Source organism: Phlebotomus argentipes, unplaced genomic scaffold (genome assembly GCF_947086385.1).
Source record: "Phlebotomus argentipes unplaced genomic scaffold, Phlebotomus argentipes genome assembly contig_6, whole genome shotgun sequence".
Classification (NCBI taxonomy): domain Eukaryota; kingdom Metazoa; phylum Arthropoda; class Insecta; order Diptera; family Psychodidae; genus Phlebotomus; species Phlebotomus argentipes.
The window spans coordinates 1,804,461-1,831,676 of record NW_026776145.1 but is presented as its reverse complement, the minus strand read 5'-3'; the positions used below and the strand labels follow the sequence as shown (position 1 = coordinate 1,831,676).

Sequence of the window (27,216 nt, the reverse complement as noted above, 5' to 3'; positions counted from 1 at the left end):
CTTTCGAGGTACTCACTGGTGGGGTGCGACGTCGCACATTGTCTCTCCGCTCCGGCCGAATCGATACAAAGTGGCGAATGGGCCGGCCGAGGGTGGCGCACCAATTTTCAACACTCTCGTCAATGGCATGAAAATTTTCCCTATTACAATTGCTAATTTCAAGAGCAGACCATTTACAGTGATATTGCAAGGTGCGTTTGCAAAACCACATGAGAATGCGCCAGCTCTTTTGCGAATTTTGCTGCCACTGGCAATTTATTGCAAGTTTTCATCGCCCATCGTGCGCCTCAATGCTTCATTCATGAGCAAATTCACCCTGGGAACCCCAAAAGTCACTCCATATATCAACAACACGGTGACCAAAAGGACTGCGCAATTTCAACGACAATTTCAATGCCAAGTTGCAAGTTAAACTTTCGCCATCGCATCGCCAGCAGAGTCCCAAAAAGATCAATAGACTGCGTATTGTGAAAATAGTTGAAAAAGAGGCCCACCATCAGTCGATCAACATTATAATACCGCAGCAAACGGCGAAGTGAAAGAGGTTAATGCTCACATTACGTAAAGGTACACAGCCCCATGATGAACTTAACACCATTTTTTGGATGATTTGAGTTGTAGCTCTGAGACACTGTGTGTACTTAAGATGACCTTAAGCTATTGGCAGAAGACTTTGTCCATCTAGGCGTGATTGCACATGCGCAATTCACGAGATTTGATCCAATTCGCAATTGCGCAATCTTCACACTTTTTGCCATGCTGCTCCTCAAGCGCATGTACGATCAATAAATATCCAATCAACTAGTTTTTCAATTGTAATTTCTGCTAGGAGATCATTTGCATGATCAGTGAATGTTGACCCATTAATATTAGTTCGGCGACAATTGAACATTTCGATTAATTTGTGCAGCAGCAAAAACACTCTGAGAATTTCCAATCAATCTCAATCTACCAGTAATTTCCATTAGGATCCTTTATTCTTCGCGATGATCACAAATTGCGTACATCGAGTGGTAATGTGATGTGGAAAAAACCAACCACTCTAGACATTTGGCTTTTCCCATAGTGAGAAAGGCAATTTCATGATACGATAAAATCACTGGCTTTTTTGTTAGAGACGTCATATAAAATCACGTCAAATAATGGCTTTCAAAGAGTTTGCGTAAAAAAAGATCTGCACGTCTGCTTTTTTCCGACACTTCATTCCAAAGTTCTTTTGCCAAAAACAACAAGAGCTAGAATACTTGTTTTATCTGCGTCAGCCAAAACTCACGTATTAGTAATTATACACGTGTTGGTAAAGGGAAAATTTTTTAAATGGCATCAAAGCTAACTGCAAGTCGCCTAACGCTTGTCGGAATAATAAAATTTTCAATAATTTGTGTCAAATTATTATACAAATTTTGCTAATAATTTGTATAATCACACTGTCGAAATACTTTAGGGTGAGACTTGAGGTAATATTTTCAGAAATTTTTTTTTTGATTAAGCAAAAATTCACATATCAATTAACATATGATATAAAATTTTTACTCTGTCTGCCAAATAATTTTCTTCGTTGCGCGATTGAACAATAAAACAACAAAATTTCGTAGATCATTATTTTGAAATGATGAATGATGAGACCAAAGACTACACTTAAGCTTCGTCACCGGCAGAAAAACCAGATTCGGCGAGAAGTGCGGAAAAAAGGTGTATTACACTATGATATCGATGGGATTCATCTCGTTTGTCGCCTTGAGACGTAAAAATTATTAGCATTTTAATAGTTTACACTTTATAATGTGAGAGCAGTGCCCATTCAAAAAATAATAAACCTCGTGCAATTAACTCAAAGTTTATTGCGTGATAGTACGACAGAAAATTAAAAAATATATATATATATTTCTAACCCAGCAAAGAATGTTCGGATTTTAGGTGCAACCAAGTTTTACATTATTGCATTTTTCTTGAGAACACAACTTTTTTTATGGGATCAAATTAACACCTTCGTTATGACGATTCATGTGAACAATTAGCATAGTGGTAAGGAAGCCGTCAAAATGTCATGCATAATGAACTTTTCGTAGGTAAATTATGCATTTAATTATGACGTTCTAATAAGCAATACTGAATGGATGGAAAATTGACAATTATCCAGATGATTGGCTAGGATTTGTCGTGTGAAATTAAAGTCGTCTCTTGTATCGGAGATATTGAGTGATTGGAACCCCTTAATTGGCAGTCTTTCCTATCGTTGCACTCGTGCAAGTACGCGAATTACTGTGCTTTGGTGCTTCATACTAACTTGAGTACACTACAAAAGATAGAAGCACTGAAAATACTTGCAACATACGCCATCAGCAATGCGTAGTGAAGGTCGTGTCCCATAAATATGTGGTGTATTGTGCCATCGCTGCTCAACACTCTAAGATGCGAAAAGAGTCGCCCATAGTGGATGAAATTAATAGATTTTTCAGTGCAAATACTCCAAAGCTCATCAACACTAAAGATGTAGCACCGAAAAGTGGAGATCTCTTCTGCGTCTTTTCGGTCATCACAGTGTGCTTTCCTCATTGTCATTGAACCGGCCAGTCTTAATGGCAATTAATTGATTTCACTGGACCCGAATATCGCCGTAACATATGCAAAATGGGTGATATTTTTAAATTTTGACCAGTGTGAAATGAAATTTCCGCCTGATTCCATCATCACGACACAATTTCATCACTAACATTAACGTATGACCATCCATCAAGTATGATAATGGCCCGATCTCTGCATAACCTTTATAAAAAATAGAATATGAAGGGCGATGCTATCGATGCTAAACTTCTCCTAATTTCTTATTCTACCACCCAAGTTCCGTCTTTCAATGTCGATGCGTAGAAAAAATATTCAACTGATTGGAGGTCTTTTTCTAATTGTACGATTCTTGCGAAAGACATAAAATGTGAATTATTGCAAATTAATTCATGCATTCGGCACTCATGTGCGTGAACTACAAGTTGTAAAGCTCTTCAATTGTAGGTATACTATGTCCAACCTGTCAATCAAGCTGCATTTAAGTGAAGCAAAACGACAGTTCTTTTTACCATTATGCGTGAAGGTGCAAATTCTTTATGGAAGTACTTAGAAATCGAAGGCGTACGCCAATTTCTTGTTAGTCTGTGAGATCGTCTTTGAGATAAGTGCACGCGATTTATTATTTATATGTTATTAATTAATTTATAATAAATTTAATTGAAGTTGTAGAAACAAGGATAGAAACTTGCTAAGTGCCCATGTTTCAATAGAATGGCAAAACATTAGCAACAATCAAATATTTTAGTCTATTGTAAATTATCGCTCATAGCGTTATGATGTGAAGTACCTATTTGTTTACATTTTCCATCAGAAATTACTGTATGTATTGAAAACTAGTCTTGTCTTCAAGTGACGTTGAAGATTGTAAAAGAACCGAGAAATGGTCTCAATAAAGCTGTATTGTAGTCGAAGATCATCCATTCACTTACATTTTTCTTAATGAGGTTCCTTCTATCCTCATGAAATTAACGTGAGTGCGTAAGATATGTATGTTTCATGTGCTATGCACTCGAGATGATGAAAGATTTCGGAAATTTTCAATAAAAAAATCATACATACCCAAAATATGATTTTAATAGAATTACTCAACACTCTGTGTGCGTATATGTGATGGGATTCCTGTGCGATTTTTCTAATAATTTATTGTCCATTGACTTTTGATTTGTAAAAAATTGTTAATGGTGTAACACACGTGAACTTTTTCGTACAACCTTGTCTCGAACAGGCGTTTTAATAATTGCGGATTTTTTGTCCATTGCCTCTCACAGTACCTACACCTCTCTTTTTTGCCTAAATCGATCATTATTGTACTTCCATCTTGTACCCACCTTTATCGAGATACACCTATCAAGATATATGTATGTAGAATTCCTATATGAGAAATTTTTATTTATTCTTGACTTTTTAATGAATCCCATTATTTTTGAGGTGATCTTGAGAACATCCAAAAAAGTCGGCGTATATCCCCAAAATTGCAAGATGAAAAATGACAAGTAAAAGTTGGTAACTTTGACGGGGTGAATGACATGATGTCTGAAGAACCTCGACTTGGCCAGAAAATATAGTGTCTCGGGAATTTGGGCAATGTAATTGGATCTAAATCAATAGAAGTACTATGTTGAATGCTGTAAATTTTCGCATAACGTGACTATAAATCAATGCCATACGCTGAAAATGATTTATCAAGGTGTGGTAAATACTCTTCAGCAGCGACAATCAAAGTGAGATTGAGATGGTCAACGGCTTTAGATTGAAATTTTCAAGTTTCACATGATGCAATTCTCACTAAAATTCAGTGTCATACCAAATGACTTGGAAATTTGAATAATTTTTGGAATAAAGTTGGGAAATTTTGACTTTATCTGCCCGTGGAGAGACACAATCAAGGTAATCTCTTCGGCCGAAAGCCTTCGAAGACGGCAATTTGAATTAATTAATTACTTTTTTTCAAATATCTCACAAATTCAAACCACATTTAATTATATCTACTTCACTTTGACTTCTTTGGATCTAATCTCTATCGAGTGACAGTGGCACGAAAATGGAACGAATTTTCAGTTTTATCTTATTTCGTGCCATACGAATTGGCAATGAAACAGCCAAAATTTCCATAAACACATTAAATACATATAACGAAATGAACAGCACATTTCACCAAAAATTGAACTTGAAGCCCGAAGTTCAACAGCATTTCGGGTGAATTGTGCAATCACCCTGATGGGACATATTCGATTGCATTTGACCACACTGACTACAGCATTTTATCCTTCAGAAATTGAGAATGTGAGAAATTTTCGGGGCGAAAATTTAATCCACCTCCCAAGGGGCTTTTTCACGCATTCACTTTTCATTTGATCTCTCTTTTCAATCTGAAAAAATCAAGATTTGCGCCGCACGCGAAGCATCCAAACCGTCGGCTGAGGACTTTCGATGGACATAATTAGTCTCTCTAACACTTGTCATGGTAAAAGTGTGCAAATATTTAGAAATGCTACATACTTTCAATACCGCATCAGTACTGGTGGAATGCTATGTAAAATTACATTTATTTCACAGCAAGGACGGTGAGTTTTCATGCCGCAATCTTCTACAATCGCTAAGTCATTGTACAGGTCCGAAAAGTTCGCCTCTGAGGTCCAGTCGCGGCCCAGTAGGAGGCTCGTTCAGCCAGAGAATCAGTTTTTGGCTGTACCTGATGCTGGTAGCATCTCTAGTGTGTGTGCTGAAGTGGTAAAAAAAATTGCAAAATTTCGGCACAAGTATGAATCATCTTCGCTTTTTTCTGTGACCCCGAAAGTGAAATTTTCTCGAGTTGGTATTGAAATAGTTTCGCCGATAGAGATATGTAATTGTTTGCCAATGCGCCCATTGATGAACTATTTATTTCTTGGGAAAAATTGTGTGTCACACCACTGCGACAGGCAGGAATATGCAATGTGGATGTCTGCAAAAGACCACTCTTTCGTGCAAGTTTCCACGCAGGAAAATTGTGCAATTGCATCACGCGGTGGCGTCTTATGGCTTCATTGCCCCATTCACATACTTCGAGCTCTGTATCGTGCGATTACCTTTATTGAGTGTTTGAGACGCGAGACGAGATGAGGTTGATGTGACAAGTTGCAATTTGGTCACATTGAGATAGGTCCGAAACGTAAACATCGCAAAAACCACTTTCACGGTGATCACTGAGAGAAAATATCAAAATGCCTCTAAACTGCATATTCCTGCCCGTCAAATGCACAAATTAAGTTGTGACTAGAATCATTTCATTCAACGTCGCAATTCACTTAACATTCATTATTTCTTCTTGAGTGCTTTGAATTTTTCGTAAAAGAATGTCACAGTGTTTTTCCTCTGAGTGATTGTATATTAATCAGGGTGTTGAGAAATGAAATGTCGTGCAGTTTTCGGCTCAAGAGCAGCAAGATGGCCTTCAAATTGGGCGCCTCAGTGATAAAGAGACTCACTGAGGTGCATTTTGCAAAAGATGAACTTTGGTTACTCGTTAAGAGTTCTTTAGGATCCGGATTAAGAAAAATGTGCCCCCTCATCAATTTCCCATTGACGCTGATGAATTACAAGTGGTGGACAAAAAAGAGCGTGTAGGATCAATATGAAGTGGCAAACAAACAATTTAAGTAGAAATTACACATTAATTATTAATTGATGTGTACATTAAAGATGGGGATACGTAGCAGATATGTATATGGTTATTTCGCAATTTCCTCCTCACGCCGTCATCACATCTTCCATGTCACAGTATTCCGTGTGGTTTGTCGTTTCTACCTTCATATATTTGTTCGTGTTGTTCGACGAAGATCACGTTCTTCGCAGCATTTGAAACGCCTAATCGGAATATTTCACAGGCACCCAACAGTCATGATGCATTGCTCTGATCACCTGCACGGCACAATGTCAGTGTGGAAGACAAAGTATGAAAATCGCATCATATGCACAGTTAAAAGAAAACATTGCACAGATCAGCGTCCTTCACTGGAATTTCACTCGCTGTATTTTCTCGGCGGTGTCTTTCGGCACGTCCCATGTTATTAATTGCTCTCTTTTGGCACAGTTACAGTTGCACAAAAGCACCTTTGAGACTCCCGCCTTATCAATCTGTATCAATCTCTTGTCATAGTGTCATAGGCGTTGAGGAAAAAGAGTTCCATAAAACTGGAAAAAGAGTCAACGTGGAACAGATTTATTGCCACTCTCGCATTATGATCGGTAGCAATTCCAATATCAGCCCTGACCCACTTTCCTCATCATCATCACCACCATCGTACTGCCGAGACAATTATGATACACCAGCGAATGAATGTGGTGCAGAAAGTGATCTTGTTCAATTACACACCTTTTACGATCTTTGCCGTAATGACAAACACTGTAATTTCCTCCTTTGCAAGAATGTGTCAAATTATGCTTCGACTTTGCGATTCGTTGAGCAACCACCCTAATGAGCTGTTTAATGAATGCGGTCGAGCAGGCCTTTAATGTGAGCATCTTCAGTGGTTTTCCCGCGCTTCTTCGCGCCATGGCCAACACGCCTTCATGGCATATCCTTGTGAGCGCCTCTCACGCCATCCACACTCGTGCGATCTCATTCACCCAACCGAAAGCAAGAGTTGTCACCGCGTCAAGGGGCCACGGCGAAGCAAAAGAGAGTCTCTTCAACTGTTTGCTTTTTAATTCGACAAGCAGGTCATTTACATACTCTATTTATGCTATTTAACATGTTTGCTCACTCGCTGAAGTTTGGACACAATACGAAAGATTTCAACGCATGCGTACGAAGGAAACCCTCAGAGGGTATTTCAAATGAAACGAAATATCGATATAGCGCTCTAAATGTCATAATTTCTCACTATTTGCAATTTTGCAAAATTAAATTTTGCAGCAATTAAGTATAAAAAAAATTGAAATCACAGTGATATATCGCATTTTGGCAAGGGAAATTTGGCCATACTTTCAAGGTGATTTCTTGATTCTCTCATTAGCTCACACGAGTATGCGCCCTACGAGATCCGATGCTGTTATGTGGGATTTTGAATATTTTCCAGGCATTATGATAAGCCCCTCGGGCGGTCGGCTAAATCCCCGTGGAATTTGGACATTTGTAGTATACAGATTGCTGTTTGACCGACAAAAGACTTTGTGCAATAGTTGAAATGGTCAAAATGTATCTCGAAGTCAGTGCGATTAGTGGGAAATTCCGTCAAAGGAAGGCAAAATACAAAGTGTTTGTATATTTCGTAGGTGAAGAATATTTTGTCTACACATTGTGGCAATATCGCGTGTTGACTATTAATGCGGAGTTAATGTGAGGAAAACACCCCAATTAATTGATTTATTTCGATATGAAAATTATTGACTAATTTAATGCGAAATTGTTTTTTTTCTTAGCCATTTGTAATTCATACTAAATGTCTAGACTGAATTGAGTAAGACTTTGAAGCGGCATTTGAGCAAATACAGGGCGTTTTGTACTTGCCCAGTGTGTACAAAATGAATTTCAAGGTAATAGAAAATCGGCATAAAAGTTTGCATATACGGAGTGAGATTGGCAATTGGCAATGATATAGCCATAATGAGGTGGGGAATTGGTTTGAAGAAGACGAGAAATGATTGTGTTAAGCACATTGTAAATCTGGCGAATTTGTTTGCTAAAATTGTTACACATACTTAATAATAACAATAACAATATTGTGCACTCATTCACTTCACCTTGCTGCTCTATGTCACTTTTGTGACTACGAATTTTATTCTTCTTTTTTTCACTACACATATTTATTTATGTACATGTCGAAATCCGTCATATATGATAGTATTTATTGTCAGTGGAGTCTCAACTATGTGGATCTTAATTTACGTGAACTTTACATTAAAGTCGAATTTCACAACGATAAACTTGTCACTCTTTCAGCACGGCAGTCACCAAATTTTCCTCCTCTTACCCAACAATTGTTCCACAAGCATGTGTTGATATTTGAGATGAATGAAATGTATAAGAATGAATTCACTTATTCGTTTGTTATTTACACAATTTTTCTCCATTCTGGATGAGATTTGCACGATTTTATTGTATCCCGCGTGCATAATTCTCCATTAACCATAATTGGAGTGTGCCTTCACAAAAGAATTGTTATTCACTGTATTTCATCAACGCTATTTTCTATGATTTTGCAAAAAAAATCATCATCCCATAGTTCCACGATGCCTGAGCAGGTGCCAATCTCGGAAGTACAATTCAATCCTCATGATCTTTTGCATAAGTGTTCAATGTCAGATGTGCTGGATAAATCGTGAGATGAGATTGACCATCACAGAAATTGTCTTGTGTAAAGAAAGGTCACATGAAATTTTCATAGACTCATCACATTGACATTCTTCCTTGAGCAGTCGAACCGGTGACAGTTTGGAGAGTGTTTATGGTCAAAAAATCAAATTATCTTATTTGATTTTTAATTCAATGGAACTATTTTGAAAACGGATAAAGTCCATAAAGTGGCCATTTAAATTAAATGTTCAGGCAAAATTACAACATCGTGAGGGTTAGCGAAATTACAGTATAGCATCGAGCATCGCGATCTAGTATTAACCGAATAAAAGTTGGACTGCAAAAAGATTTTGCTTCACTGTTTACGACATGAGACCGTGCACAATTAATTTGATACTTTGGTTCACTTGCTAAATTGCAGTGAATTTTGCAGATTATGGAATTGCTCAACCCCCGTCGTCGGATTACCATATTTGAGCCGCTGAACTCTCAACTCGATCTCTGTTTGGGGTGTTTCTCTGGTTTAAACTTTCAGTGACTTTGGCAATTCCTATCGGCGATCTCCCCGAACAAGATCGCTTTGGCCCAATTTTGCCTCGTCCCGTGAGTTGCCTCACCGCACTATCGACAATTAAATGGTTAATCAAAAATCAGCGAGTTATATCGTAAAAATCTACCATGGTTGCGACAATTTCCATCTTTTATTGTAACATTCGCCAGGGAGGTTTATGTTTATGGCCTGAAAATGTTGTCATAGTCGTCGCCAAGGGAAAAAGTGATACTTTGAGAAAAGTAAGACAAAGTTTAGGCGGGAAGGAATGAGAGAAAAACAGAAGTGTATGGTGAAAATTACACAAATTGGATGTAAAAGTTCCGTCAAGGACGTCGATTAACCACTTGGACGACGTGTGCACATTTTCTTTTTCGATACATAATGCTGTGTACGGTGTTATTCGTATGGCAAATCCAATGTGAGGCAATCAAACAAGTCAGTTGAGAGGCAAGAAGTGATTTTCATTTAGTAGTTGTACAGTCGCCATCGACGGAAACGGTTTACTCTCTGGGGAGATTTTCAGATTAGACGTGAAAAACGGCAAGTTGCACTACGTGATCGCTCAGCTTTTATATGGATCTCTCTGAGCTTTTGCCATCTCCTTCGTGATACACCTCCGGTGTGTGTGTCTGCGAATGATATATCGAGAAGTGAACGTTTAGGCAAGACAGTGGGAGTTTGCTGACTCTATTTTCCAACATACTTACACAGGAGTTTCCGATCTGTGGGGAGATTCACTTGAGACTGAAGCTCTCATGTGAGCTTGCATCAGTTTCTTTTCAGATTCCCCGGCGACAATATCACTCAATAATACTCTCTGGTGCTGTTTCATACATTTTAGTATTTTTCACTTCGCATTTGCCATTTGTGCGCATTCCTTGGCAGACAATTTGCATAACATCACAATATTTTCAATTTTACCTCTATATATTATCTTCTGCATTCCACTAAGAATCAATTTACATCATCAGGACAACAAGCATGTATTTATGACAAAGTGTGACACTCTCTTGAAGCTGTATTTTCGTCTGTTACCACAAGTGCTCGCTGGCAAAGGGTTGATTTCAGTGCGTCAGTGAATAAAATCGAAAGTGGAAATTTGGGAGCTTTTGGATTTTCAAAAATTTCCAGTGAATTCTCCACAAATCAGTGAAATTGTGATTCTGTGCCTGCGATAAATTTCAGGGGGAAACTCAAAGTTCCTCACTGCCAAATTTTTGTGATTGTGAAGCGTTAGTTAAAACCGCCAAAATTGATAACCTCACGGAATACGCCATGGCGTCTGGCTTTGTCAAGATCGCCATGGACGAATTCAATTCCCACACGACCAACAATTGGACTGGACTTCTGATGCGCTACTGGACGATAGTGGAGGAGGAATTCGCAGGTATAGAATACAAAGAGATTCTTCGCGTAATTAGTTTCCAATTAAACACTTTTAGTGAGATTCCAAAAAGCCTCATTAGCACGTTAAGGTGCTGATGTCGTGTCAGTATTTTGATGTTATTTAAAGCAAATTAAGCACTGATGAATAATTATGCAAAGTTGTAGAAGTTGTGGAATGAAAAATGATAATGAACTTGACTGCAATTTGTGCAGAAAGAGATTCATGAGAAGACTGTGGAATATTTCTCTTACAACACATTAATTACATAACAACTCAGAGACGAAGTAATGTGACTGATTGTGAATTTTGCTTTCACCGGCAGATGAGCGAGCGAAGGCGTATCCTCTGATGGACAATCCATTGTCAACCCTCGTCCTTGTGGGCGCCTACCTAGCCTATGTACTCGTCATTGGGCCACTCTACATGCGCGACAGGAAACCATTTCAGCTCAAAAACACACTCATTTACTATAATGCCTTCCAAGTTCTCCTCAGTGGATACATGTTCTATGAGGTATAGTACCACTCTTTGATTTATTCTGTACCATTATTTTTCAATAACGTGGAATTTCCTGAAAGGACAAAAAACATTCACTCCTAAGAGCAAGGAGAATTGTTCGTTTGTGGAACTAATCTTTACAAATTAAATAAGGTTTGAGCATTTCGCGAAATTTCAAATTACGCGATTTGTTTTTATTTTCTACTGACGCAACATTTAAAGATCTCACTTCCCGGTAGATTTCATGTGGTAAACGAAGTGATAAAGTTTTTGGCTGATGCTATCTTACCCTTGAAAATTTTCCTTTTCACTAACTACTGAATTATTAATTTTGGGAGCATTGCTGAAATCGTAAAGGGCAAATTTCACGAATGAAGATACAATGTGCCTCAAAAAGTTAATAAACAATATAATTTAACAATTCTCTTCATTCAAATTTACTTGACGCTTTTTCAATTACATAACTCTTCTTATTTCTGCACGTAATTTTATATTCATTAAAATTGCAAAAAGTAAACTTTTTATCCTTTTTCTGCTAATCGGATCTTCATAGACTGAAATTAAGTTTCAATGTCAAGTCTTAATAGATGCAATAAAATTTTACAAAAAATTAAATTAAGCAAGATAAAGTTCGCAACATGAAAATCGGCATCAACAAAATCAAGAGTCTGTAATGTATGAAAATATCATGTGAAACATTCAAAGCATAATCTAGCGATCATTGCTCAGCGAAACTAATTCCCTTATTATTAAAGATAAATTTGCTGATCCTTTTTCTCTCTTTCCGCAGCACCTAATGTCGGGGTGGCTCTTTGACTACAACCTGAGATGCCAGGCAGTCGATTACTCGGACAGTTACCAATCCAGACGGGTAATTTTGCACTGCTAATTCTTATTTTGGGTCCAACCTTCGACACGCTGTTTTTTCCTCAATTCCCCACAACAATTGCTCCGAAGGAGCACTCCTATGTACATTGTATGCTGATTGCTAAGACGTGGCCAACACTGCTTTGACGTACACATGCAATTAACACATTACATTGATGAATTTATATGAATTCAAATCCCATAATCGTCTGAAATTACAATTGTTAGGTGGTGGGCATTAAAAATCACTAAATCGTCTTCAAATATGACGCTCACTGTAGTTTATGGGATTTTTTCTACCATCAATGCCTATGCGCAAGTGTGTATGCTTAATAAATTTTCATCCTATGCACTTGTATGCTAAAGCTCCTCATCGTACCACCGGTGGAAGTCATGAAACGGTTGGCTTCGTTTTGAGCTCACGGCAAAGTCAAATTTGTCGAGGAATAACTGAAGTTTTATTTTTGACGATTGTGCAAGCAAAACGACGATATAGTCTATTAATGTGATATATCTTATAGACAGTGGCTAACATATATGGAGTACACGTAAATTTGACATTGATCCTATTGAAAAGCAATCATGTCTTTTGGGTGTTAAAAACGCCAGTAAAGAGTTTGAAGGGTAACACTGGTGAATATTTTGCAATGTTATTTTCACAATTAATGAGACATCGGAGGTGCAATAGAGTCGTTTGTAAAACTCATGGGTGAAGCATTTTGAAACTTTATATGACAGCACATCACTCATAAATTGTTTTACATTTTAAATGAATTTTTATTGGAAATATATTTCGTTAATACTGCAAGTGACACACGCTCCTAATCCACCTGTTTTCCCTCAACTTAATCCGCACCTTTCAGATGCTCAATCTCTGCTACATCTACTACCTGTCGAAACTATCTGAGTTCGCTGACACGATCTTTTTCGTGCTGCGTAAGAAGAAAGCCCAAGTGTCCTGGCTGCATCTCTATCATCACTCCCTCACGCCCATCGAGGCGTTCATCTTAGTCAGATTCCTCGCCGGTAAGTAATCCTAAGCCACGTGACATTTCGCAAGGGAACCCCACCAACATATTGCGATCTCTTTGCAGGTGGAAATGCCACATTCCCCAACATCCTCAACAATTTCGTTCACGTGTGCATGTACTTCTACTACATGGTGGCCGCAATGGGGCCACAGTACCAGAAGTACCTGTGGTGGAAGAAATACATGACAGAACTCCAGATTGTAAGTGCAATTCTCCTTTAGCCATGCTCGTAGAAAGTATATCACAATCTTGAGCCACTGTTTTTATATGATCTGCATGCTCGAAAATTAATTCTATCCACTTTGGCGACCGACTTAAATCGTATTGGTCATAATATTTTTTTCCCACAACCTTTTTCCTCTTCATTGAACATTGGAAGCTGTTACAACACATTTTACGCGCACTTTTCTTGGCACGCTAACCCCTTAATTGGTGTTTTATTGTAACTTTTATCACCGTGAAATATCTTTTTAACGTTTCAACCACTGCCAGCGTTAGAATGATAATGAAAGCTCAATGTCGAGCCCAAAGTTCAGCCGCGATGTGTTCTGGAGACTCTCCAGTGAGAATTGTCTGGCGATTAGACGGAATTAGATGACAGACAGTGTGTGAGCAAATATGCACATGGGTTGTGCAAAGTGCAGAAACTTGATTTTTCAACCCAAACAATTTTCGCCCAACCAGTTTCCCCCCGGCATCGAGTCAAATGTTCAATTCTCACTGCAAATATGTACAAAACTGCGATGTTTGCGAAATATCTCTGGTATTTAGTGGCAGACATTGGTAGAATTGCATCCGATACGTTGATTTTAGAAGGAAGTCACATACACTCAGTCATGATGCTTTTGTATTACCCGCTCGTAAGATCTACACTCCGGCAACTGACCCCATTTCTGCTTCCATGCAGCTAAATTTCGTTTTCATCGACGGAGCTTTCTACATATCGTGAACTTCATGCAAAAATATCGTATGTAAAATCTTTTAGCTGTGAATATTTCTAGAGGAAACATTTACAAGTGAATACTAAACGTTAATTGATAATTATTTGAATGTAATGAGTTAGTGAAATTTCCCGATCGTTGTCACATAATTTTTTCCAATGCGTGTTAGCTCGGAAATCGTTTCTGTGAAAACTCAATTGCTATTATAGTGATGCATCTTTAAAAAGTCTGTATCAAAAATCCGTCCCGCCTATCTCTATTATCCAATACTTATGATTTACTGATTAGATTCACGGTTCTAAATGTATTTTCGCGTTAATTATAGAGAAGGAAATTGCAGTGAAGATCTCGTTGCAAGACCATTAATTTTTATGATCATTCCTCAATTAAGTGTCATATTATGATTTAAAATAGATATGATAATTTCCTAGAAATGCTATCGATAGTAAGATTACCCCATTGTCATTGTGAATGTTTCACGATGTCACAGCAGAATTTCATGTAAGTCGAACACAAAACTTGTGAATCATACCAACTTGTTGGTATTTCCTTTCTTCCATGAAGCGACCTGGGAGAGGAACAACATTTTAGACAAGTGCGGGTTTCTTGCATGGAGATCTCGAGAGGCAGCTTTTCGCGCTCACCTTTCCTGCCATCTAATCGACGATACTCTATTGAGAACCGGTTTCCGGAAAATTCTTCTTGTCACTGGAACTTCGTGTCTGAGGATTGCACACTCGCACTGCGCCTATCAAAGGAGGTGCGGAGTTGCAATTCTCCGGCAGAAGGAAAAGGTCACATGAGGAGTTTCTCCCATTTTTTTCCCGCGTTGTCTCATTTGGTGACAGTGACAATCGGCGATTTCGGTAAAAGGTGGCAATGAACTGATAAATCAATGGCTTTCATGCGATTGCATAAGTCCAACCGGTGGGAATCGCGCGCATTCAAAGTCAAGAGACAACGGGAAGTTCAGGAATTATATAACCCGCCGTGGTGCATTGAATGAAATAATCATACAACGAGAAAATGAGCGTATGTTGTGTGCAAGAACACTTTTACCTCATGTCTCGTGGACTAGACATTCAAGAGAGCTGCAATGTATCTGATTATATCATCGAAAGTTCACGTCTCTCGCTGTTTACGTTTATGCACTTGTATTAGAAAGTGCAATGTTGAGCAGTTGCAAACTTGGTATTATCCAATAAACACTGTATTTATCTCATGCTCGTTGTTCTCTGCCGCACAGAGTAGAAAAATAGAGCAAACTGGCGAAATTAATCGCGCCATTCGAAATTTTCGCCTATGTTATTTTGCTGGGCTGTGAATGGAAAATGGTATTGTGATGCAAAGATTTTCCGTAATAGTGCGAACGGCAGTTTAAGAGTAAAATTTCTATCATGTGTGTTTATGCCTGTGGAAAAAATGAATGAATTTTGCATTCGAAATCAATTAAATTATTGCCTCCTTTCTGCACTGTACACATCGGCAAAGGCGATGTTGCGAAATTCGCACAAGAGAACACACACACAAGGCGCACAGCAAATGCGATATTTCTCACATCTGAAAAGCAGGCATTTACTTTTTGCAATTATCTGCTTTTCGCGGCAAAAAACACTTTGACTTTCATTCGAAGCCAGTCGGGTTCAATTGCACGGCGCGTCGACGGCGCGGTTGGAAAAGTGCGCCACAGCGCGGAATTGTGACCTACATCATTTACATATGAAATTCTACAAGTTGTCGCTGAAAAAAAAAGGTGGGAGACACACTAATTATTTCCGTATTTTTTCTCTACACCTTTCAGGCTCAATTTATTCTCTGCATCGCTCACACGATCCGCGCCCTGGTGTCCGACTGCCAATTCCCGGCTACTATCTCTGCTCTGCTCCTCCTCAATGCGTCCATCTTCTTCGTCCTCTTCATGAACTTCTACGTCCAGAACTACAACAGACACAAAACTCTTGCCAAGAAGATAGAATAATTCAAAGACTTTAACCATTTCTAAGAGAATTCTGTAAATAAAGCTTAGTTTGTAGCAAGTACTATTATTATATTATTTTATCACTCTGCCTTTCATCATTTAGTTTCTCTATGTCTATCATTGTGCGTGTGCGAGTGGAAAAACAAGTAATTATTCTATGCATAAATTTTAACAAAGAGACTTCAGAGGTCTGTCATGCCTAGTCTAAAGTCGATGTTTTCTTACATAAAATAAACTTTGGAATAAAATTTTGAATTAATACAATACTAGGAATCTGTTTTGACAATATTGCAAAAGCTTCTCGCTTATCCACTTATTTATTATTCAATATTACTAAAGTTCCACAAAGATTGATAATAAGTACTCTTACTGAAATATTTTTATATAGGTTTATTTCTATAATAGTCAAAAATCTTGAGAGATTTATTCATATTGATGAAAATATAAACTTAAGTGTAGAATTTAATTATACTTTCCTTATTTCGCCTATTTCATATTTGATAAGATTCTCCTGTTCAGAAATACCGAAGATAGAGCTCCAAATACTAAGAAGGAGTATTTTGATTCACAATAAGAAATGTGTAGGAAAGTATGAAATTCTATAAATTTATTTACTTTTAAATAACATGAGTAAAATATATCAACTCTAAAAAATCAAGTGTGAAAGAGTAAATTTATTCATTAAAGAAGAAATATTGCGACACTCTTTATAAGTACAGCCATACAAGTTTAAGAAGTAAGGTCAACAATTTGTAAATAAAATGATACACGAGCTACTTTAGATTCTAAATTCTAATTAATGTTGCAAAAATCGCTTTGATTCTAAATTTATCTGAACAGATTCCTTTATTCAAAATTACACTTTATTCCATTAGTTTATTTCATCTCTAAATTATCAATTATACTTCAGAAAGATATTGAATACGAAGATTATCCATTAATATTTCTAATTTAAGACAATTAAATTAACAAATTTCTCTGTAAATATTTTGGAGAGTTAAAAAGGAAAATATAGAATGAATAATATGTAATGTATGTACATAATGCTTGTAATATTTGGTAGAGATTATCCTAATCGATAAGAAATGAATAAAACTAATATTGATATAAGGAAGAATTAAACTAAATTGATCTCTTATTACTCAATCCAACCAAAATTTTTCTCTTTCACTCCGTTTTGCCTACCTCTCGGCGCTTTCAGTGCTGCTTTTCTAATTTTCTCCACTGTCGCTGTTGTCGATTGAAGATTTTGACAGCTCATGGTTCCCCGCGGTGGCACTGGAGGCGTTAGTTGAGTTTTCATCGATTCCCGGATTTTTGTGTGAATTTCAAGACGCTAAAATCTCATTTCCTGGCAGCGATTGGGACTTCCGGACACACGATTCCGATGCGGCCGCACTCCGCGAGGCAAATGTGCGAGAACCAGGACAAAAAGGGCAGCTTCTCCTTCCGGCCCTTCTCGCAGTTGCCCCGGGAATCTTCGGCGCCCAGGAAGAACAGTGACGATGGGGGCACGCAAAGGGCTCCTGTTACATGGCTGGATGACGACGATATCGACAAACTCGACCTGTCGCTGAACATAGACGCCGCAAATATGTTCTTCAATCGTGTGGACAGCGCGGAGATCATCTACCAGGCCAAGAAGAAGAGCTGTAAGATGGTGGGGAAGTACGTGATGGGAGACATTCTGGGTGAGGGATCATACGGCAAGGTGAAGGAGGTGTTAGACTCCGAGACACTCAGTCGACGGGCAGTGAAGGTTGGCCAATCGAACGGCGCTGCAATGGTTCCCGGACAGACGGGTTACACTGATTGGCCTTGTTTTCTTGCAGATTTTGACGAAGCGAAAACTTCGCCGGATTCCCAATGGGGAGCAGAATGTGCGACGGGAGATTCAGTTGCTGCGAAATCTCAAACACAAAAATGTGATCGAACTGCTGGACGTGCTCTACAATGAGGAGAAGCAGAAGATGTATCTCATCATGGAGTACTGCGTCGGTGGGCTGCAAGAGATGTTGGATTCAGCGCCGGAGAAACGCTTCCCACTCTTCCAGGCCCACCGATACTTCATGCAGCTGCTCAACGGACTGGAGTATCTGCATGGGTGTGGTGTGATCCACAAGGATATAAAGCCTGGCAATCTCCTCCTCACGCTGGATCACACTCTCAAGATCTCTGACTTTGGGGTGGCGGAGGCGCTGGAGCCGTTTGCCGAGGATGATACGTGCACCACTGGTCAGGGATCGCCGGCATTCCAGCCGCCTGAGATTGCCAATGGACTGGAGTCTTTTGCGGGTTTCAAAGTCGACATCTGGAGCAGTGGCGTGACTCTCTACAATATCACCACTGGTCAATACCCATTCGAGGGCGACAACATCTATCGGCTGCTCGAGAATATCGGCAAGTCGCAGTGGGAGCCCCCAGAGTCACTGTACAAACTGGATATGCACCTGGCCACGTTGATCCTTGGGATGCTGCAGGCCGATCCCGACCAACGATTCACATTGCCACAAATTCGCAACCATCCGTGAGTGCGGAGAATCACTGGATAAAATACGCACACTTACTGGAAATTTCCGCTTTTCAGATGGTTCATCGGAGCTCCGGAGAAAACTGGGCCCCCAATCCCATTCCCACCACTCAAAGGGGATGAATTACGACGTTCCACAGTACTGCCTTATCTAGAAGCTTATCATTATGCCACCGATCGTGACAATGAAGACGTCTACTTCACGGAGCACGATTTAAATCGTAAGTGCATTATTTCTTCCATCAATGTGGATATCCTTCCTAATTCACTTCCGATTCCCCAACGCAGAGCAACTTGCAAAACAAGCTGCAGCGCACAGGAGTGCGGCGAAGTCAAAGCACGGCAGTGTTAGCGGTGGCAGTAGTGACACGAAGAAACGTCCACGAAAGACCGTTTCTTGTATTTCTGTACGCAAATTGACCAGCTGTCGTCCATCGTGAGAGTTAGTCCTTAGTAATTTTGTGAGATACATTGCTCGTTTGTTTGTTTATACGTATTATTTTCGACATTGCAAAGTATCCCCGTGAGATGATTTAGTGAAAGGCATACAAAAGGATAAAGAAATTATAATGAATTAAATTGGAGAGGAAATTTTGAGTACAAGAGTTACACTTGCGCGTCCGTTTCGCGTGTGTCGTTGCCGTTAACCAGTTCGGGAAGGACAAACATTTGATGGTACAAACTGCCCAACAGCGGAAGGCGCTTCAGCATGATGAAGCGTAGCGGATCGATAAACTGAGCTGGTGGCTTGGCGGTCTCCGGATTGCGCCAATGAAATCCAGTGCTGTCGAATTTGAAGAGACATGGCGAGGGAACGTGATCTTTCATGTAGTTCCACACACAGTCCTTGAGAAGCAATACAACCTAGTACAAGAGATGATAAGAATGAATTACAAATCAAGCACACCACTCTGCAAAGTGATTTATCTTCGCGCCACTCTTAGCGCGAACATCTTTCAACTCAAATGTTCCACCCAAATTACTTGGACAAACAATTATGTTAACACCAAATGTTTCGTGAGTTTAAATACAGATCATCCGAGAGAGAAACCCTGATAATTGGATTTCTTTCAGACATGAACTAATCACGTATGCAAAGTAACTTTACTGTGGTCACGAAAGGTCATCAATTACACATTGCCAAGGTGAGAATTTACTTCTTAAATGACATCTAGAACCATTTCTCACCTCTCTGTGTCCGAGACAATGCCCATATTTGCTTATCTTTGACTCACCTCAAATGGCTCGAAGTACTCAATGACTACGTGTAAGTAGCTGAGCGGCGGCGGCAAGAGCTGACCAAGAGCCATTACCTCAAGTAGCTTGAGTGTGACAAAAATCAATTCCGGATTGTTTACCGACTGGAATGGCTTTTCCACCGACTTGGCCCGCCACTGATTGAGCACAGTGGCACAGAGAGCTCGCAGGAGCACCGATGCGTAGCAGAGAGCGGGCCTGTACGTTCCCACGAGGCCCAGGATGGACCATAGGATGGGAGAGTTGTTGAAGATCCTCCGTATCTGAAGATCGCGCTCCATGGTGACCTTCGTGAAGTCTTCATCCGGCCAAGGGAAGCCGTTGTACATGATATCCGGGGAAATCATCTCCACGAGAAGGAGTGACACAGTGGAGAAGCCATCTATGACATTCGTATGCTCAGCGTCCTGACAGCACGCCATAATCGCATCCAGAAGCAGCTTCTGAACTTGAGATTGTGGATGATCGGGTGATATCACCTCGGGTTTCAACCCAATTCCAATTAAGCCCGCATGGAGTGAAATCCTGCTGGTGATGGCATTGAATCTCTGCTTCTGGTTCAGTGTCATCAGGGTATCGTCCTTGGATGGATCATTCTCGGGCGGATGAGGATGTGCCCCGAAGAGTGTGCGATAGCTGAAGAGTGCTCCGTCTAGTAAATCCCTGAGAGCAGCCGTTCTAGCGGCCTTCCTGCAACACTGCCTGGTCAGGAGATTAAAGCATCGATTCATGGCCTTGCAACGAATCGTGGAATCATTTTCAGTCAGATTCCAGAAGAAGTATTTCACTGTCATTTGTGCCATTTTTAACACCTCCACCATGGCCAGCAGAGAATCCCTTCCTCCTATGCCCAAATCATCCAGAAGAGTCACAATCAGATGAATCTGCTCCTTTATCGCTTCCAGTGCTTGAGATTTCTCCCTGTCCAAATACTCTCCATCATTTTTCAACTTCTTCTTTGTCGGCTCATCCAATCCTCCTGAGGATTTGAATGGTATTCCCTTCTCAATATCCATGATAACATGATTCAGCAGATTATAGAGAATGGAGAGAAGTTTTGGGGCATTTTTCTGAAGTGCTCCACTCATTGGACAATTCTTAAGATGCACATTTTCCTCGCTTTTCTCTAATGTCACCAAGTGATACAGATTTTTCAGAATTATCACATTTTGAGTGAAATCATCGAGTGTTCTGCGTTTGTTGGCAATCGAAATTGCCTCCAGGGATATTTCCAATCCCGCATCTACGGCAGGAAAGTCCTGGGTACCGAGAGAACCGCCAAGGATTCTCGCCAGAGCTCCTAATCCGTTCGAATTGGTGTCACTGGGAGTCATCAGCAGTTCAGCGATGGTGTAGTGATAAATGTAGGGTGCTCGTGGCGAAATCAGCAAGATCAGACGCACCACAGTCTGCTGCTCAATGAAGTTGGCACTTCTGCAAGAGCTCCAGAGTATTCTCTGAGATGTCTCCGTGGTCAAATTGGTCAGCAATGGACACTTTCGGTCATCGAGAATGTTCATCTCTAGCTTCTCAAGGATATGCTCGAGCAGTTCCAGACACCAAACGTACATTTCTGCCATACGCGAGAGTGTCAAAAGAATGGTGAGACCATTGTGACGCACTTGGACTGCGAGATCAGTGAGCAAAAGGAAGATATCTCGGGCGTTGTAGTTGGGCGGGAAGTGCATACTTTGGTAAACCAAGTTGGGAATTTGCGTTTCATGGAAGATGTCCAGGAACACGTTGGTGATCGGCTGCAAGAGGATATCCGACATCCGCGATAAATGGATGAGATATGGGATGGTGTGCAGATTAGGTTGCGATGAACCCTGATTTGGTGGAAATAGGACAGCTTCGAACATCTCCCGCAGAGCGACATTCAAATCCCGCTCGTGTGCCATCGAGAGATAGCCCAAAATTCCCACTTCCGAGTCCAGAGTGTTGTTGAAGTTCCCTGAGAATGCCTTCAGTCCGCATTGAAGAATTCTGCGTGTAAAGAAAGATTCTGTGAATCACAAGAAATTTTTCAATTCATTCTATCATATTTACTTTGATATGACTTTGAGGGGAAAACAGCCTCCAAGTCGAGCGACAACCCAGTCAAAATGCGGCGTATGAGATACGAAAGTGGACAGGAGAATCCCAATACAGGACTCAGATTCATCGTTGTTCAGCTTCGCAAAGCAACTGGCCGAGAGTCCCAGAAGGCATTTCATAGCGCTCGAGTTCATCCAGAAATTGCAGTTGGCTGTGATATCTGAAAAGCGAGTTCATATTTATGCTACATTTGAACACACACAATTTCTAGAGAACTCACTCATTCCATCACGTCCTCGTCCGTGCTTCTCAGACAATTGCCCCAATAGTTTAAGACTCCACGTGGACAAAAGTGGTGCCCAAGCGGGAGTGCCGCTGATTACCAGCTTCTCAAGTGCCTCCTGAATATCCACGACTGCCTGCTCCACAGGAGAAGTTCCCTGGGCGTCTTTCTCGACGAAGGCAATGTAGTTCCCGATAGACTTATCGAATACCAATGCAAAGTACTCCAGGACAGCATCTCGAGCAGCCGGCAAATCTGCAAAGAAGGCGGCATTTGAGAACTGCGGTGCGATAGTGCAACTTGCTTCTCGTCACCTTGGAAGATGCTTAAACTGCATTTTACAAGCTGATCGGATATTTCTGGCGATGTGCCTCGCTGGATATTCGCCACAGCATTCACAAAATACTGCAATTCTATCAAGATGGGCTGTTTAATCATTATTAATCACGAAAAATACGGTCGCGAAACGCGTGTTTACAATTTTCTTGACACTTCAGCTTGTCACTAGTGAAACAACACAAATGTCCAATGAGAAACCACCTAACAGTCTCCATTCATAATCTCAGCAGCCTTTCAATTCATTGTCGCAGTTCAACTCTTATTTTAAGAGACATCGCACAAGATGCGGCGTTTAATGTGTCTTCCAACATTTTTCGTTTCTTCTTATTCCCGCATATATTCTTAATCGTCTGCAACTTCTCGATTCCAAAAATCCTTGTTTGATATATTGTATATTGAGCGAAATTCAAAAATGTTAGATTTCATCTTTCGCGTATTATTATTTATTGATGAAATGTAAATAGTAAGTAATCTATACATAACGTATATTTTCGAAGGATGGTAAATTATTATACACATAACTATATACAAATGCTGTATATCGAATGAAAACTATGAGAGAGCAGATATAAAATTTCACACCTAATCAAGCTGCTTATTTGAAGGTGAATTACCTATATATAATCATGCTTTATTCTTACCTTGAAGAAAAATGATCTGGAAAGTTTGGTAGAAAAAATTGTTTCTCTCGATTCACGAAAACACAATAACATCCGAAGATGTGTTAATATGTGATTAATTTAATTTAAAACAGCCGTCAATTTGGAAGAGTGATTGTCATTCCTTTTTTCCAAAGAAATAAAGAATCTCTGGTAGATTTCCATAAATACAATAATATTATCTGCATATTGTATCTTCAGGTCAAACACGGGTTCAAAATGTAGGCGTAGTGAATAGTATGAAATTGAAAAATAAATGAATTACGAACATGGAGGACGGAATTAAAATTGTTAGAAGGTTACCTTAACACTAATATATTAGAACAGAATATCTAACCTTCCGCTTTTACCACATACATTTATCAATTATTATTTAATATAAAAAATACTAAAAATTATGAATCACTCAACCCAATGCCTGTTTTGACAAGCATATTATTCACACGAAACTAATAAAACACCTCTCCTGACAAATTCAAATAAAACTTACAATAGAAGACTTTTGAGTTCCGTTCCGAAAAGACAATAGTAATTTATTCTTCGAGGAAAATAGCTGTTAAAATACACATTGGAAAACATTTAGCAAAGTAGCGTGTTGGGACCTTTTATGATTTCCATAATTATGAGGTGTAAAGTGTCATCCAATCTATTTTCACAAATGTGGGGAAATACATATTTATTTGGCGAATAGAATAGAATTGATTATATTGACTAACTGGAAATTCACGTGAATAACCAATTTAATTTCCATGCTTGACGTGTAATGCACAAACTTCTTTGCTTTTGGCGGTGTATTGATAAAATTTGCTAAGTACACAATCGTGCTTATTAAATCAGAAGAGATACAGAATGTTAATCAGAAAGACTAAAGGAAAAACTTTTGAAATTCGCAAATATTTTTCTTTTGTCAATACATAGGCTTATTTTTGAAATAATGCGAAAGACACACAAGGATGATTTAATGAACAGTTTAAACAAAAGGAACCGAGCACACAATCAAGAGTATTGAATGGGAAATTTGCAAACTGTTTTTTCTCCTGACTGGAGAAAAGTTGCAGAATCTGTTATCGCGGGCTAATTCCATATCTTTCTCATACATTCATCAGTAGTGCAAACAGTGACCAGCAAAAAGTCACTGGAGAATTCTAGAAGCGTGCGCCTCCTCGAAATTCAATTCAAGCATCTGAAATGTTCATGCTGACGAGGCTTTTTCTGTCCACTTCAACACCAGCAATTCACAGAAGATGATCCTCATGTGATAAATGGTCTCGATGAGTGTGGATTGTGAGTTTTGACCAGAGAAAAGACACTTTTTATCTCAATCTGTCTTTTAATGTATTGCGAAATTCTTTACTAATTATCAGACGTTCTCGAGAGAGTTCAAGAATCAAGCGAACAAATAGTTAGTGTGAATATTTCAGTTAACTTTTCACTGTGTGACAAAGATCACACCTTTTCAAACCGATAAAATCTTCCGTAAGTGAGCTAATTGAACTCTTTTCCGCTCTCTGCCTAGTTTGTTGGATTGAAATATTTACTGAATTAACTTATTTCTTATTTCACGATGAGTTGAAAATTATATAATTTGGCACCTTCTTCCACGTTGCGTTGTAAACCAATCGAGGTGGAAATATTCGGGCACTAATTTTTCCAGAGATCTTTTTTTCATATTATGACAATGTAGAAAAGTGTACTTTGTGAGTAATTTCAAATATTTCATCAAAACGTACACAGATTTCGGTCCATCTAACTTTTTTCCGACGCATATGGAGTTGAATGATACTTAGTTTTTGTCAGACCTCTAAGAATTTCTCACAATGTGTAATTTTTTACTCCTTCGCACTCGCATTTAATTCATCAATGGCATACTCTTCGGTCATACTAATATTAAACTATGGACCGGCTGATGTCACGTGAGAACAGAGAATCCGCAAAGTAGCGTCACTATTGCCGAAGAATAATTGCGATGGTAATGTTCACATAGTATTTGCAAAGAAGAAGTCGAATGACAAATTTCATGAGACGCAATTCTTCGTCGTGATTGCGTAAATTGGTAGTTTTTTTCCTTAAACATCGCGCTGGTCAGTCAGCGTTGTAAGTTTAGAGGTCCAAGTGATTAGAAGGATGAAAAGATTTTTAGCACATTCAACTGGGTTGCACGAAGTATGAAGAAATCTTACAATGACACTTTTCTCACCTAAGGACACCGAGTTGGCAATCTGTAACGGATCTTTGCACTCACATTGATTTCATTATGGATGTTTACGCATTGTGACGCGGAAATGTGTTCTATTGAGTGAGAAAAGCCTACGCGCAGCCACAGAAAGTGAATCTGAACGGAGACGAAGTGGTTTCATTGTGTGATGGAAGTGGAAACGAAGCAAGTGAACACCATCAGTCTGCTTTTAACACATCATTTCGTCAAGAAAAAATCAACAATATACGCATATTTGTTAATACACTCCAGGGACATTGATTTTCGTGATCAACTCTAATTAATTACTATAATAGTGAAAATGAGAAGTCTGAGCTTTGCTCGTTCTTGGGTCATCGGCGGCGGTAAAAAACTAATTCCTATTCGAGATGGTTCGCATGTTGGGTATGTGAGAAGCCTAAGCTGGAGTATGTTAAGGACACTGTGGTGGTGCTTTTGGCGCTTCTTAGACAAATTATTATATTCTGATTTGGTGGCCACGAAATTGTGGAATCATAGATGTTTTTGCATTTTAATTTGAATTAATTATCAAACTTTCGAAAATGCCTAAAAATCTCACCTAAGTGGCCATCACTCATTTTTATTTTTATATCTTTCAGTGTGTTATTGATCTTTCGGCACATTCTTTCGCAGGTGGAAATTACGCTACAAAACTCCTCTGGCATTTCCTACAGAAGTTCACTGGCCGTTCGTCTTTCTGCGGAAAGCAGAAATATATAGAATATCCATTCTTGGGTGAAACTTTAATCAACTAAAATCCAGTAACGCCCACATTTTGGCACACTGACCGTGATCAAAATGGTCAAAATATCCGAAAACTTACCCTGATATTTACAACTCGATTCATTCACTCGCTATTTACGCGGAAATAAAAGCCTTTAATGGCACATTTCATGTGTCCAATTGTGCACCGGATAATTGTAAATCCCCAAATTCCCAATACAATGAGTAAATAAATTTATTCATGTGACCTCCGTGGTCAGTCCCCCGAGACACAACAACCTGTGGGTTAATTTATTGGACATTTCCATTTGGGAAAGCGAACTAATGATCTATTTTCTTGTCATTTGATATGTAAACAGAACTTTTTCCGTATAAATTACTGTAAACTTGCGAAAATTGACTTATAACAAATTTAACGATAAAGCAAAGGTCCAAAATACTCATTCACATAATTACATTGTAGGAACTTCCTCTACGTTTCGGCTGTTTTGTAACACTTTCCTTAGTCAATAAATTGTGCAAATGTTTAATTACATTATGTCCTCATCCGTGTCAACTATTCAAAAATTCTTAGCAATGTATGGAGAAAAATATCAAATGTTTTATTTAAAAATTCGTCTACAACTTACAACTTGATTTTTATGACAAAAATTGGCGGTATAAAATTTTCACGATAAGAGAAATAAAAAATATTTCCTCACGTGCTATTTCATATCTCAAGAAGGCAATAAAATAACCAATAATTCTGGATTTTTAGTGCACTCGTTTAAGAGTATAGATTAGCGCCGGTCGACGTCTGTCCACAGTGGAACACTTGTCATACATATAATGTATATAAACAAGCAGTTAGCTTGAATAATGAGCTTATTTGAATATTCCAGTAGAAGTGCTAGTGAACTTTTGAAGCTCTGCATAAACTCGTTCTTTGGCAGGGAATTTTTCTCAATTTCTGCGCGAGTGTCTTTGACGAGTCTACCTGAGATGAATACCAAGTTAATTGCAACGAACAATAAAAAGTCATAAAAAGTAATCTGCACGGAAGATTGTGGACTTAATGGATCCACTATGGAGCCTAT

The 27,216-nt window shown here is 39.1% G+C and overlaps 3 protein-coding genes across 3 annotated transcripts; 2 read left to right on the top strand and 1 right to left on the bottom strand.

The window, feature by feature from the left end:
* The first annotated feature begins 10,654 nt into the window (after positions 1 to 10,654).
* On the top strand, positions 10,655 to 16,155 carry LOC132265449 (elongation of very long chain fatty acids protein AAEL008004). Its single transcript, XM_059766154.1, has 6 exons — positions 10,655 to 10,782; positions 11,105 to 11,295; positions 12,071 to 12,151; positions 13,011 to 13,173; positions 13,242 to 13,378; positions 15,921 to 16,155. The coding sequence occupies exons 1-6, from the start codon at positions 10,671 to 10,673 to the stop codon at positions 16,095 to 16,097; spliced, it is 861 nt and encodes a 286-aa protein (XP_059622137.1). The 5' UTR covers positions 10,655 to 10,670; the 3' UTR covers positions 16,098 to 16,155.
* A 1,213-nt stretch (positions 16,156 to 17,368) lies between these two features.
* On the top strand, positions 17,369 to 19,082 carry LOC132256910 (serine/threonine-protein kinase stk11). The gene is made up of 4 exons (XM_059753509.1): positions 17,369 to 17,856; positions 17,930 to 18,624; positions 18,685 to 18,848; positions 18,916 to 19,082. The coding sequence occupies exons 1-4, from the start codon at positions 17,485 to 17,487 to the stop codon at positions 19,065 to 19,067; spliced, it is 1,383 nt and encodes a 460-aa protein (XP_059609492.1). The 5' UTR covers positions 17,369 to 17,484; the 3' UTR covers positions 19,068 to 19,082.
* Positions 19,083 to 19,177: 95 nt separating this feature from the next.
* On the bottom strand, positions 19,178 to 22,676 carry LOC132256900 (integrator complex subunit 5). The gene is made up of 5 exons (XM_059753498.1): positions 22,519 to 22,676; positions 22,202 to 22,459; positions 21,934 to 22,141; positions 19,863 to 21,870; positions 19,178 to 19,491 (listed from the first exon to the last, which is right to left on the bottom strand). The coding sequence occupies exons 1-5, from the start codon at positions 22,640 to 22,642 to the stop codon at positions 19,234 to 19,236; spliced, it is 2,856 nt and encodes a 951-aa protein (XP_059609481.1). The 5' UTR covers positions 22,643 to 22,676; the 3' UTR covers positions 19,178 to 19,233.
* Between the last annotated feature and the right edge of the window lie 4,540 nt (positions 22,677 to 27,216).

Bases quoted from the DNA above. Each gene is read 5' to 3' on its own strand.
- LOC132265449 (XM_059766154.1), top strand. From the start codon at position 10,671: ATGGCGTCTGGCTTTGTCAAGATCGCCATGGACGAATTCAATTCCCAC. The intron at 11,296-12,070 runs GTATAGTACCAC...CTCTTTCCGCAG, and splicing joins GTGGATACATGTTCTATGAG to CACCTAATGTCGGGGTGGCT. The intron at 12,152-13,010 runs GTAATTTTGCAC...CGCACCTTTCAG, and splicing joins ACAGTTACCAATCCAGACGG to ATGCTCAATCTCTGCTACAT.
- LOC132256910 (XM_059753509.1), top strand. From the start codon at position 17,485: ATGCGGCCGCACTCCGCGAGGCAAATGTGCGAGAACCAGGACAAAAAG. The intron at 17,857-17,929 runs GTTGGCCAATCG...GTTTTCTTGCAG, and splicing joins TCAGTCGACGGGCAGTGAAG to ATTTTGACGAAGCGAAAACT. The intron at 18,625-18,684 runs GTGAGTGCGGAG...TCCGCTTTTCAG, and splicing joins CCACAAATTCGCAACCATCC to ATGGTTCATCGGAGCTCCGG.
- LOC132256900 (XM_059753498.1), bottom strand. From the start codon at position 22,642: ATGATTAAACAGCCCATCTTGATAGAATTGCAGTATTTTGTGAATGCT. The intron at 22,460-22,518 runs GTGACGAGAAGC...CCTTCTTTGCAG, and splicing joins CAGTTTAAGCATCTTCCAAG to ATTTGCCGGCTGCTCGAGAT. The intron at 22,142-22,201 runs GTGAGTTCTCTA...CTCGCTTTTCAG, and splicing joins ACGAGGACGTGATGGAATGA to ATATCACAGCCAACTGCAAT.